We start from the raw sequence: 13,718 nt of genomic DNA, 5'->3' as shown, positions 1-13,718 counted from the left end.
AACGTGCTATGCACAGCAAGTGTCGCAGGATTTTTAATGGTTAGATGAGCTGGAGAACTTAGTGAGACAGCTGCTAAAACTTCATAATATAGGTGAAATATCTTTCTTCCTAATTGTGAATTCCTGCAGTAGAAAAGGTAAAAAAATATACAACTCTTATTCTACAAAACTACTTTTAGAACCTTAAGAAGTTTAATGTTCATAACATCTGCCTCACCAAGTAAAGTGATTGGCTAAATTCTGAATGATAGCCATAGATATTTCAAAACAGTCACAACACACACACTCTACTCTCACCTGGGACTGAAGTGCCAAATGCAACAAAGACGACAGCAGTCACAGAATCCTTCAGCCCTATCGTGCAGCCGAAGTGAGACGCGAGGTCTCCTATGATGGCGGTGAGGATGCCAATGATCATGATGGACACGACGAAGCAAGCCCAGCCGTTCCAGTATTCCGTAGGCGGGACGCAGGCAAACAGCACCTTCCAGAAGACTGTCAAGAAGTGCATGACATAGTCAAAACAAGATGGCAGCCGCTCTTCCCCCGATTCATCCTCGTCCTCGTCTCCTGGTGCAAGAAGAAAGAAAGAGAGGACAACAGTAATCAAGGACTACCACCATGGTTCAAGCTTCGTGTGCTTACAAAAGTCAAGTATAAATTCACACATTTTGGGAAATATATTCGGGTTAATTTTGTACTGTGTACTCATTTAAATGCTCAAAAGCATTAAACACCAGAATCAACTAGTTACATATGAGATACGTAGGGACCCTTTACATGAATGTACTGAGTGTACCCCCCCCCCCCAATAATTTGGGGTTAACACGAAAATAGTTAACAGTGTTAAAAAAGGTATTATTTTTATAAAAGTTTAAAGTCTGCAACAATGACAAATGTTGCTCCTTTTTAATCCTTTTAAGTTTTTTTTTAACATAACATCTAGTTTTATTCACTGCTGTGCCTACGTTCTACCCTTTTCTCAATTCCGATAACATCCTATATCGTCAGTGCTTCTATTATATGACCAAATTCTCAACTTATCGATCCCAAAATGATTTGAGTCTTTTTACATAGCTTTTCTTCCACTACTTGTCTCTTGCCTTATGTTCTTCATTCTGTGTTGTTTGTGAACATGGCCTAACAAGGTCTACACACAGACAGACATTGTTATCAGTCTAACCATTGCATCCTTTTCTAAATCCAAGCCAGCATGAGCCGAGACATGTGAAGTCTTCAAGAAGTAACCTAATTTGGCTTCACAATTCATTTTTAGTCAATATTTCATCATGGGTTTCATGTTGGGCAAGACGGTTCTCCCTAAGTTATTGTTGCATAAAGTATTGTCCTATTGTTAAGGCATTTAACCCCATCTTCGGGATGTTCGCATAGAATGATGGAAAACTCAGTGTAACACATACAACTCCTTTCAGAATAGGATGAGGGGGCATGGCCATGGAGGTGACCGATGAGAATGCACATCAACTAGCCACTGTTCTTTCTCTTGCACAATTCTCACTTTTGCAATTCTCCCATATTACACAATCTCTGAATATATGAGTGATTCTGTAACTGGCTGTATATGCTGTGATATCTGTTTATATCAGCTGGTTCTTTGCCCTTGGTGAGACTTGGTTGTGGACAGGCTGATCCTTCTCTGCTGCAGACAGCCTATCTGAATGGTGCAAGCCAAGTGAGAGCTTCCTGCTCCTGCTTCTGTGGGCGAGGGTTGAGTGAAAGGCTGGGACACGCCTGAATAGTGCTCAGAGGTCCATCTCACTGTCTGAACTCCCATATGCATGACCTCGAGTTCTCTGTTTCATCGCTTGGAACATATGTTACGAGTGAAGTACCTGTCGAGTCACAAAGCTGCTCTGTGAGTATGTGGCTGCCTGTCTGATGAACACGGGAAGCACAGCGATACTGCAAGGGAGAGGAGGCTTAAGAAAAGCACTGCAGCATTATATATGCAGTAAGGGAACATGTATCCAGGGCTTAAACCTGGCCTTGAAGAAGAGGATGTCACATGTTGAGGGTCACAGTGTGAACATTATCCTTCGAGGAAGCACAGCTGCTTTCTCATCTTCTGTGTTCTTCGTTTTTCTTTTACTTTGCTTTGCACTCACCTGCTGCCTACTTGATGCCCTATGAATTTGCAGTTCGGCAGCGTTACATGATCATTGACCCACTGTTCCTTGTGAAGCCATGATGTCTTTACAGTATGGACTATTTCTCATTACTTCTGTTTTGTGTCTGTTACTTCCCCTTAGACCACGATCTGTTCAAGCTTGATTGCATCTTGCTGAAACCAGGTAGACTGCCTTCTACACATACCCACTCTATAACATACAGCATCCCAATAAACTGCATGACTGTTAAACACAAACTCCTGGTTACCATACAACCAGATACCTTTGCTAGTTGTGCACCCACTCCAGATAGGATGCATTGTGCCTTAGCCCAGATGAGCTTACTTAGACTGCAGCCTCCATCTTTGATGACTTCCTGTTTGTAATCACTGTCATTATTATTTTGTCATGGAAAATGTGAAAGGTAGACGAAGCCACGTGGCCTGCATTGGTTTGCATGTGTCGAAAGGGGGTTTGCATTTAATGAGGTGAAAATTCACCATATCAGAAATAAGTAGTACTCAACTGTCCTGTAAAAACGTGGAAAATTGACCTGATTCAGTCATCACTCATGCTGAATAGAACATGAAAGAGTTAATGAACTCCGATGCAGCTGGAAACTAGAACCTTAAAGGGCCAAAATGAAATCTACATACAAATCACAGGTCTCTCTGACAAATTTGAGATGATCAGCAGCAAAGTGAAAAGCAGTAGAAACACCAAGAAGGATGTTCAAAGATCCAAGCTGTCCTTCAGTGTGCGACCTTCTTCCAATAGTACCAGCCTGCTGCATGTTTTTTACAGACATCTGGACATACAGGTAACCCCTTGAGGGAAATGCTTTGGCATTTATGGAAACCAATGTTACTACTCCCTCACAATAAGTCCGCCGGCACCCACTTCAGGTCCCTACATGTGCCCAGACAAAGGACATTTGGATAACACCTGAGTTAAGGTCAAATTCAAACAGTGAATAGTGGTAACAATTGCTTCAACCCATTACATTCAACTTTCTTCACTTTGTAATTCATTTATTTTGTGTTTCTCCTTTCTCTCCATATGTACTCCTCGACTCTGCTGTCCTTAGACTAGAACTGCCCACAAAAGAAGAAGAGTAGGAGGTGGACACTGATAGGACCAACATTTGTAATCCTTGAAAGCTCAAAGAAATCTTGGGAAAATGAGTCCTGCTTTCCTTTATTTCATAATTCACTCATTTTAAGTGGTATCTTCTTCTTTGAATCCCGCCATCCTTTCATGTTCCTTCTTTGCAATACTGCTGAAGCATTGGACGTCTTGTGTAAAACCTTAGATGCTGAATAGTTCCCTTGGTCCTTCGAAACCCCTGGTGGTCTCATCATAACCACTGAAGTAGGAGACCCTGCTGCGGCCCACTTTGATCTTTGGTAGTCTTTGGCCACAATTCAGACTACTTTATTCCGCTTCATCTGCTCCTCGTCGCAGATGGTGGGCTGGAGCTGCAACTCCAAGGGCCCTAAGTCACCATAGTTTACGTCTTCTGTACATCCAGTGGCTAAATTATATAAAGATAGGAATAATTTTCGTATATTTTCAAGTACTATAATTGAGTACCTTTATGTAAGTTTATGCCATGGCAGAATTAAGTTTAGTTATTTATATGGTTGTTTTTTTAGGCGCATCGACTGGGCTTTATCTGATGTCAAAGAACTAGACAATAAGGAATACAGTGAAGACCACTTGGGCTATTTGCAGGGAAAAAGGTCTGTCACATTAGCTTCTGCTGGTACCACTTTTCCATTTCAGTATTGTCCTGTTTTGTGCCTTTACATGAAATAACAATAACATGTATGCATTGTTATGCTTATTTGCAATAAGCTACAGAACTATGCAGTGAAACATTTTGAAACTATCTAGCCAGAAGCCTGAGCCTCTATGTATTTCAATGCTTCTACAAAAAAAGTCTGATCTGCGCATTGCTGCTTCCCACCTGGAAGCTCCTCACGAGTTTTCCCCTCACCTGCACCAAGGCGTCACTCATGGGTGAACAGTGCATGACACAGGCGTCTTTGGTGGCATTATAGGATGTCGGTGACACACAATCCTTGGAATGAGTGTGACTACAGGGACCTATCCAACCAGCCCGTATATGGAGATTGGATACACCTAGAAGGCAAGGCAAAATTGCATGCCTCTCTATCAGAGGCTCAGGCAAGTAGGCAAGCTTCGCACTTTTTTGTATGTTTGTCTAAGTCTAATTTTTACATGTGACAGACTCAACATTAAAATCTTAAATCAGTAATAACAAAATTTGGAAAAACAGGGATTCACAATCCGTCCTGATGAAAGCCTGGGATCCCATGAGTGCCGTAAAAAAGTGCTGAAACATGTCGACTTAGCTCAATGGTATAGGGATAGTAACTCTCCCCCTAAATGACCAGAATTTTTAGTCATACGAGTGGAACCCAAAATAAAAGGATACTGGGGTAACCATGAAGTATTTTCAATATACACTTACTCAGGGACGGCTTTAGGGCAGTGCCACTGCTGCTGTGGCCACACTGGGTGCTGACTTGGGGAGGGGGGTGCTGACCTCAGGGGGGCCATTGTGTTTAGCAATAACCTATAATTTACAAACACCTGCAGCAGAGTTTCTTATGCATCCAATTTTCAGGCAGCATTAAAAATGTCAAGATACCTCTTGTGATTAATGTTCCTGCAAGAGAGAGAGATCAGAGTTGTGTCTAGTGGCTGTCCTCACTTGCCATAAAGTAGTGCAGAAGGTTAATATACCTGGTGGAAAGAGCTCGTACCGTGCAGATCAGAGATCTGTATTTCATATGGATAGCTGAGTGGATTACTGCTTTTGCCACAGATATCCTTTTGTACCGCAGTTCATAAGATAAAACCCTAATATAGAACAGACACTGTTATGCACTACAATCAGAGAGCTGCATGCTTATTGCATAAAATAGATTAGGACGTTATGTTTTTCCCCCCAGTTTTTCATTATCTATTCCTATTGCTGCTGAAAAGGGTTTGTTTGGGTAGATTAACATTCTTATTAGCAAAGCCAGCCTTTACCGGTGCTTTAAGATAAATTAAATGTATGTGAGAGTGTGTTTATAGAGAGATGAGGGGCATTTTTGCCCGGTGGTCATGAGGGAATTCGACAAGGAGGTCATGGGGGGGTGGGGCTCCAAAATTGATTGTCGCACTGGGTGCCAAAGCGCTAATATCAGCCCTGTACTCAACCGGTCAGGATTAGATCACTAGTCAAAGTGCTTCTGGGAAGATGGTTGAGCCCACCTTTGTTTATACGGACCAGGATCCGACCCACTGATGAAGCATGTCACCAATAGGGTGTGGGAGGGTCCATAAAAAAATAATTAATATTCCCATTGGACCAACAGGTCCAGATCATCTCTTTTTAACTTGAGTATAGGGTGGTAGGATACCTACTGTAAGAGTGAGCAGAGCTTCAGACGGGCAACGCAATGGAGTTTTTTATGGAATAGAAAAATTGTCGAAAAGAAACTGAAACTTTATGAAGGCTGCTAGGAAGTTATGGTCGTCACTGAGTCTCAAGGCCCACTCTTTGTAATTTTTTCACTTACTATTTATTACTACACGATTATACTATGTCATTATAAATAGACCATTCATTCTTTGCTTATATGTCTAAGTTATGTAAACGGGAATGTAACATGCTTTATTATTTGATATTTTAATTCTCCATGTTTTACTATATTTACCATAGACTATACACAATCTGCCTAATGGAACTACTAATTGGTAAATTGCTATCAGTAAGTTGGATACTTCGAAAGCACTTTGTTACCCGTTGGGTCTAGTCTGTGCTATCGAAAACTGCTAATAAATGAATTAAAAAATAAATATACTTTCAGAGATTATTAGCCCTGGAAAGGTCCAATCCTCAACGGCTTTGCTCTAGGCTGTCCCATAGGTGCTTTTGGTGCACAACAGTAGAACATTGAAAACTTCTCCCCATTCACCTGCGCTGATAGTGATTGACTCACCTGAGCTGACAGTGATTGACTCACCTAAGCTGACAGTGATTGACTCACCTGAGCTGACAGTGATTGACTCACCTGCGCTGACAGTGATTGACTCACCTAAGCTGACAGTGATTGACTCACCTGCGCTGACAGTGATTGACTTACTTGCGCTGACAGTGATTGACTTACTTGCGCTAACAGTGATTGACTCACCTGCGCTGACAGTGATTGACTTACTTGCGCTGACAGTGATTGACTTACTTGCGCTGACAGTGATTGACTCACCTGCGCTGACAGTGATTGACTCATCTGCGTTGACAGTGACTGACTTACTTGCGTTGACTGTGACTGACTCACCTGCGCTGACAGTGATTGCTTCCAGAAACTGATCCCTCCAGGAATGTGTCCCCACAACCAGAGCCAGGTTCGTCTTCTTAATCAGTTTGTCAACTGTGCTCTGTTAACAAACAACACGTGAAGTTGGTAGGAAGAAGGGAAACAGTATGAAAAGTTCTGACAAGGTTGGAAGTGAAAGACAGGTGTGTCCAGGAAAAAGTCACATAGCTGTGAGTTTGGGTTTTCTGCACTGCTCACAGAGTTTATTTACCTCATCACAAACAGATCAATCACTCAATGCAGAGACATTATCAGATACAGGCAATCACCCCGCAACATCAAAAACTAGGCGCGACTGCACATGTTCATTCTTGAATGCGTCATAAAACTCAACAAATAAATGTGAAAATTAGGGTGCACTATTCCAAACTGATGGGCCCTAGATAGCCTGCCACCACCTCTCCACCTGGACATTAATATCAGGAAACAGCACACACTCTGAACACCTTCCTCGGCTGTCACTTAAAAGATCTGAATATGCTGAGTCTCCTGAAGCTGACTTCTCTCCTTGTTGCTTTGCCCCTTCACCAACTCTTATGCTAACCATTCACTCTTCCCCCAAAGTGCTCAGAAGCTGCTTTATCTAGTATGAGCGCTCTACTAAAGCAACAAGTAACTGGTAAGCAGTATCTTGCTCTTAACTATGAAGAAATGTCCTTTAGTGCATACCATTGTTTCAATTGCCCTCATATGGATTAAAAATGCACCTAACAGTTAAAGAGGCATACAGTGAGATGTCACCAAGACAGAAACAGAACTGCCACTGGTTGCTTCTCTCTATCTATTGGGCCTCCCTCAACCACCCCCTCCCCAAACAGCTTTGTATAAATACAAATTTAGGAACCCACTTTGGAGGAGCAATGCTGCTGCTGCAAGTCTGTACTTGCTGGTAACACTCGGGAACTCAGTGCGAGTGTCCCGCCCTGTCTCAGATGCAAATGATTATCGCACCTGCTGAACTCTGACTCCCGGGGATTGGAACTTAACAGATGCAAAAAGGATCGCTATTTCGAGTTCAGCCCTGCAAAATGGCCCATAATATGCAGATTCTGTTGCTTAGTGCACTAAGGGCCATATGCATCATTGTAAATTGCGGTCGCAAAGGGGCAGATCCCCTTTGCAACCGCAAACTTTGCCTTTGGGATCCAGCATCTCAAATGCAAAAATCACTATTTAAGAAATTTCTAAAATTGCGATTACTTAAATTGTGATTCCCTAAATGCAATGCAACAACCCCCAAAAATTGCGATTTTGCAATTAAGAAACGCAAATTAACATAAATTTAAAGTTGATGGTAATTTGCGAGAACTTCGAAAAATGCACAAAAGTGCATTTTTCAAAATTCTTGTTGCACACATACATGTCCTTGGGGCAAGTGTGTGTGCAACATGTGTTGAAATTGCAATTTCAGGGGTGCATCAGGGTGTCCTTTTGGCACCCTTGAAATTGCATGCGCAATTTGTGAGTACCTGCGCATGCAATTCCCATTAATTCCTATGGGCCTCTAGGCCATTAGGAATGAATGGAAAGCAATTTCTTATTTGCGAATCGCAAATAAGGAATGTGTAGGAATCGCAATTTTTTTTTGCAATTCCTACATGCATAAGCATTTGCGATTCCTAAATTGCGATTTCTAAAAAATCGCAATTTAAGAATCGCAAATGCAGTTTGATGCATGTGGCCCTTAAATCCCACTGACTCGTTATTTTCTGGGAATTTTTCCCTCTGTAAATTTAGGCAGGTTTGAACTGCTAAAACTTTCCCAGTAAAAATTGTGAATGTACGACGTTAGCTGCAAAGCTTGGAATTTCAATATGTGCAACAAAAGTTACCACACATACCAGAATTTTGCATGCCCCTCTTCAACAGGGGCCACGATCAAATAAAGTAGTGTATTGGTAACCCTACCTTGGGGTTTAGTAAGGAGAGAGTGCACCGGGCATGGTTAAAAGTCATACATATCAGTGCCACTCTTTTGTCCACTGAGAAGATACAGGGTTATCTCAAGTGGCTCCAGACATTGATATTTCAGTGCTCCCCAAAATTCAGAGAAACCTGCTTCTCAAGGAAACATACCAACATCCACTACCATACAGCGATAAGTAGCCTTCTGTATGTTCTACAAAGAAGGGCTGTATTTAATGGAGGCGCCTTCCATCTTCAGGCCACATCCACCAATAGTAACATCTGTGCTTGACTTTGATCACTCTTTTCTTCTCACAAAGCTGAAAGATGTGAGGATCAACAGTTTGGACATACAGTGGCTACATGCGTACATCTCAGAGCAAACACACACTATAAACATTTCTCCACCTGAGCCACGAGAAGGTACTTTCGTTGGTGATCGCGCTCCTTCCAGCATTGTCTATTTGAAGGCGCCCTACACCGCTCGTGTGAGCTCAAGGAGCGATAACTATTACATTCTAAAGTTCTTAAGATATACAAGTGGTATATTTTTCTACTCCCATAACAGGGAACAAAGGACATTGTTTGTGACTATCAGGCATATGTACATTTATTCTACAGGGAACAAAGGACATTGTTTGTGTGGCTAAAGAGATTGGAGATTAAATTAGAGGAAGGTAGAATTAGAGAGGTAAAGAGGGATAAGCAAGGTAGGGTGAGACAGATGAAATAGCAACAAATAGGTGTCTTAAGGAAGGACTAGATTGAAAAGTAGAGCGGTGAGGTAGGGATAGGTAGAGAGAGACAATGACAGGAGTAGTCGAGAGAGAGGCAGAGAGGTTGAGATAGAATAAAAGAAAGAGTAAATAGAGTCTTCTTAATGTTCGAATCTCTTTGTCAGGGGTGACCTTGGAAGGTGGGAGCCCTGGTCAATGGCCCACTTTGCCCATGCCTTAAAAGGACTGCAGCTAAATGTTTAGCCAATTTCATGCGGATTTGTCAAACGAAGCCAAATGTATTTGCAAAGGAACGTTTTTGACCCCCTCCTTATAACTGTGATTCCTCCTTCCCCAACAGATCTGGCAAATTTAAAAATACCAAGAGTAAACTAAACATGCATGTGCCAAATTTTATGCAAATTCGGCAAATGGTGGTAAAATTATAGGAAAAATCAAAAAACTAAATTTCAACAGTCAAGATGTCACAAACGTTTAACCCTTCAAAGTGCACCACTTTGGTAATGCAGATTCTTAAAAACAACACTGCACAGATTTACACCAAACCAAGCCAAGGCACTCCTCAGAGTAAGGGTTTAGTTTAATCCCATGTTTGACATATTTCCATGCAGCATTATTTTCTGTAGCAGAGAGCAAAGATTTCCATTGGAAGTTATAATGGGAAACAGTATTTTTGCTTCCGTATATGGGTCTGCACAAAACTTGCCATGCCAAATCAATGGAAAGTCTAACCTAACCACAATGATAGAGTTGAATTCAGTCCTTATTCAGAACTCCAAAGGCAGGGCCTGACAAAGATGAAGTTATAGATAACGTTTAATCCAACAGCTTTTGCTTGCGTGGTTATCTGGGTTCCAGCAAAATCAGCATATATGCTCCCCTTGCCATGACCTATTTAAGTCTGAAGATTTAGTATTTAGTTATTCATAAGAAATCTACATTTAGAGGCTTTATCAATACAAGGAATGAGTAAGGGGTTAAACTCAGATCTGTAGTTAACATAATTAGATCAAGTGCATTCCAGAATTGCTGCCATTTTAAGGAAAATTATTACAACCTTGAGTTAGAGTATAAATATTGAAAGTCATTACCCTCTCCTCGCTCACCTTGCAATTGAGTTGTAGGTATGTCCCTGGAGGATTGCCTGCATAGCAAAGATCCAATCAATCCAATAGCTTGCCTAATTAAAATGTCCATTTTACATCAGCCAGGTGCAAAAGAGGTGTATAAACCTGCCAAAGCCATGGGTACTTAAGTTTAGAGATACATTCTCATCTAGAAAAGAGGCCTGCAAAAGCTGCATTGGAATCCCTTGACACTTTATGTTGCTTAATAGTTTACATTTTGCTTCGAACTTTGAGAGCACTAGATTTTGGGATTGCACACCTCATTAACTCAAATCATGTAAGTACTGCCTCATTCTCTTCCAGACATCCCCATGGTCAGGTCAAAGCATAGAAAGTGACATATAAAGAGACAAATAAAACCCTATAAACTAGCATTTAGATAGGTGCACACAAACAACATTATATATGTATGCGTACAGAAATTAGATCCTACAGAAATGTTTACATGTAATATCTTTTAGACGTGTATACACATTACCTCATATAGATATGTGCTCATAACTAAAACCATAAAAGCCATTCTGATGCACCTAAAAGTGTAAAATGTGATAAATAAAAACTACCCTGCAATTAAGGTTGAAAAAGCTTCAGTGAAGATTATGACTGGAAAGTTGCAAATTTACACATGTGTATGTATGCGTACGATTCGTGGACATTTTTAGTTTTACTGGAAATCAATTAATCATTTGTGAAGCGCAACACTGGCACCCCTAAGGATATCTAGGCACTGAGGATGCCGAGTCTCCTTCGAAAAGCCAGGCCATGAATTTCTTTCGTAAGTCCGCTAGGGTGGGTGCTTTTCAGAGGTGGAGATGCAGGTTGTTCCAGGTCTTGGTGGCATTGTATGAGAAGGAGTGACCCCGCTGCAGCAGATACGGGGGTGCGCGACGGTGAGTGAGGCAGAGGGAACATGGAAGTTTTAGGATTTAGGATGGTCCTTTGTCATCAGGTTTGTAGGTGTGTGTGAGGATCTTGAATTGGCATCTTTTCTGGATTGGGAGCCAGTGGAGGTTTATGAGCTGAGGAGTAATGTGGGTCCATCTGGGGAGGTCCAGAATGAGTCGGGTTGCAGCGTTCTTTAGGGTCTGGAGTCTTCTGAGGAGCAGGGTGGAGATTCCGGCATAGATAGCGTTGCTGTCGTCGAGGGGGCTGGTGACGAGGGCCTGAGTAATGGTTTTTCTTGTGTTGATTGGGATCCATCGGAAGATTCTGCGGAGCATGCGAAGGGTGTGGAAGCAGAAGGAGGTGAGTGCATTGACTTGATCCATGGACAGTTGGCTGTCGAGGATGATGCTGAGTTTGCGTGCGAGGTTGGTGGGTGTGGGTCCGAGTTCTGCTGGCCACCAGCTGTGGTCCCAGCACTTCTGTTTTGTCAGACTTGAGTTTGAGGCAGTTGTCTCTCATACATTTGATTACATTGGTCATGGCGTTGAGGAAGTTGATTTTGGTGTTGAGGGGGTCCTCAGTGAGCGAGAGGATTAGTTGAGTGTCGTCTGCGTTGGAGATTATGTTGAGTCCCTGGGATCTGACGACGTCTGCGAGGAGGGGGGGGGGGGTCATGTAGATGTTGAACAGGGTGGGGCTGAGGAATAATCCTTGTGGTACGCCACATATGATGTCCTTGGTTGCGGAGGTGAAGGGAGGCAGATGGATGCTCTGTGTGCATCTTGTAAGGAAGGAGGTGATCCAATGGAGGGCGTTTTGCTGTATGCAGATGTTGTAGAGTCTGTCAACGAGGGTGTGGTGGGAGATGGTGTTGAATGTAGCAGGGAGGTCGAGGAGGATCAGGGCCACAGTTTCCCCATGGTTGAGGAGAGTTCTGATGTCATCTGTGGCATGTTGAAAATAATACCTGCAAAACTTCGGGAAATAGGCTACTTTTCCAAGGAGTCTTGACATGTGTAAACATTTATGGATACAGATATATAACATCTCCCAATTGCAGTTCAGCAATTTGACTCGTTCTTTGTTTTTCTCCAGAGGAAAATATTTTTCCTATGGAGAGTTCTCTTTCATTCCACCCGGCCAATTTTAATGGTTAATATCTGAATTTATATGTGTTTGCAATTAGCCTGACAACGATTTGTAAATACAACTATATTGAGTTGTGGGGGTTCACATAGTTTTCGCTCCACCCATATGTACCCACGACTTGCACAGTTAGCAGATTTACTCGGATGTAAAATTCTGCAACAGTAGAGATATTGTAAGTGACAGCAAATCCATTTATGAGTGAGGACTTTTGTTATTTACTGATGTGAATGTCTGCTCATAAATGGTGGTGCCTGGGCTCAGAAATCTTATTTTGCTGGACAAATACATTTGTGAATCAAGCTCTGAATTATGCCTTCACTCCCAATTCACTCCAATTACTTGTTTGTGACCAAGCCCCCATGCCCTGCCAGAAACATACCTTGAATTCGTACGACTCTTCTATGATGACTTCCAGTTTCGGATGCTCGCCTAGGACCGGTTTGCCCATTTCTGCAATTCGCTTGGCTTCCTCCTCCTCCATGGATAGTTTTCTTTCTGCCATGTCTGAAAAATAACATAACAAGATGTGAAGTGCAGTCCTGATGTTGTTCGTTCTTCCTAATCAGACTTGAAGGAGCTTTTATCAATGCGTCCCACTTCTTGTGCATACAGTACAATCTGTTCTTTGAAAAACCACCGCATGAGTTGTAAAAAGCAAGTCTTGTCTAGCACAGGAATTTGATAACTGTCGCGAAGCCCCTTGAAAACAATAAAAGTTCTACTGCATCAGAAAGCGGCAGCACTAGGTCTGAAGCAATTTTCAGAGTGCGTGATGCTACAAAATCTCCCTGTCACTGAAGGAGCAAGGTAGCAAATGAATAAGTACCTTCAAGTCATATTGCGTGTTTGGGTGTTTGATTGTGTGTGTGCCTGTATGTCTTGGGATAATGTGGTGCTCCAAGAGATTTTTGCAAAAATGGGTCTACTGATACATTATGAAGTATAAATTCCTCATTTGGTAGCTATGAGATCTAGTATTGTGGACTGACCTCTAAAGAAATAGCCAAACCCACTCAAAGCTTTAATCAGTTCTTAATTTCTAAAACAATAAGTGCCAGGGCCTCGTTAGACGACCAATGCGGCTTGCAGTACACATTGTCACTGCAAGAACTACCAATGACAGTACCAACACAACACATTTCCATCATGCTCCTACTAGTGTGACAGTTCCGACAGTTCTGGGCCCCCAAAGCTGTAAGAAGGGCTTGAGCAGCAGGTATTAGTCACTTTTAATGTGTATTAAATTAATAAGCAACTGTTGTTGCACTCATCTACAAATTAGTCAAACAGCACCAACATGTGGCTAATGGTCATAAGTGACAGTTAAGTGCCACTGCTGTACGCCGGAAACCACCAGCTCAAATTAAGCACTGCTATTATAATTCAGAGTCA

The 13,718-nt window shown here is 42.1% G+C and overlaps 1 protein-coding gene across 4 annotated transcripts in view; it reads right to left on the bottom strand.

The window, feature by feature from the left end:
• SLC8A3 (solute carrier family 8 member A3) overlaps positions 1-13,718 on the bottom strand; it is a 454,394-nt gene that overhangs the window by 10,243 nt on the left and 430,433 nt on the right. For all 4 annotated transcript variants that reach the window (XM_085627127.1, XM_085627129.1, XM_085627128.1 and 1 more), the window contains 3 exons: positions 12,706-12,830; positions 6,485-6,584; positions 298-570 (listed from right to left, as the gene is read on the bottom strand). In XM_085627127.1, the coding sequence (XP_085483253.1) occupies positions 298-570; positions 6,485-6,584; positions 12,706-12,830 (498 nt within the window). The remainder of the gene's footprint in view (positions 1-297; positions 571-6,484; positions 6,585-12,705; positions 12,831-13,718) is intronic.

The sequence above is a fragment of the Triturus cristatus genome, chromosome 9 (genome assembly GCF_964204655.1).
Source record: "Triturus cristatus chromosome 9, aTriCri1.1, whole genome shotgun sequence".
In the NCBI taxonomy this organism is placed as follows: domain Eukaryota; kingdom Metazoa; phylum Chordata; class Amphibia; order Caudata; family Salamandridae; genus Triturus; species Triturus cristatus.
The sequence above is the reverse complement of the archived record's forward strand: the minus strand, read 5'-3'. Positions and strand labels throughout refer to the sequence as shown.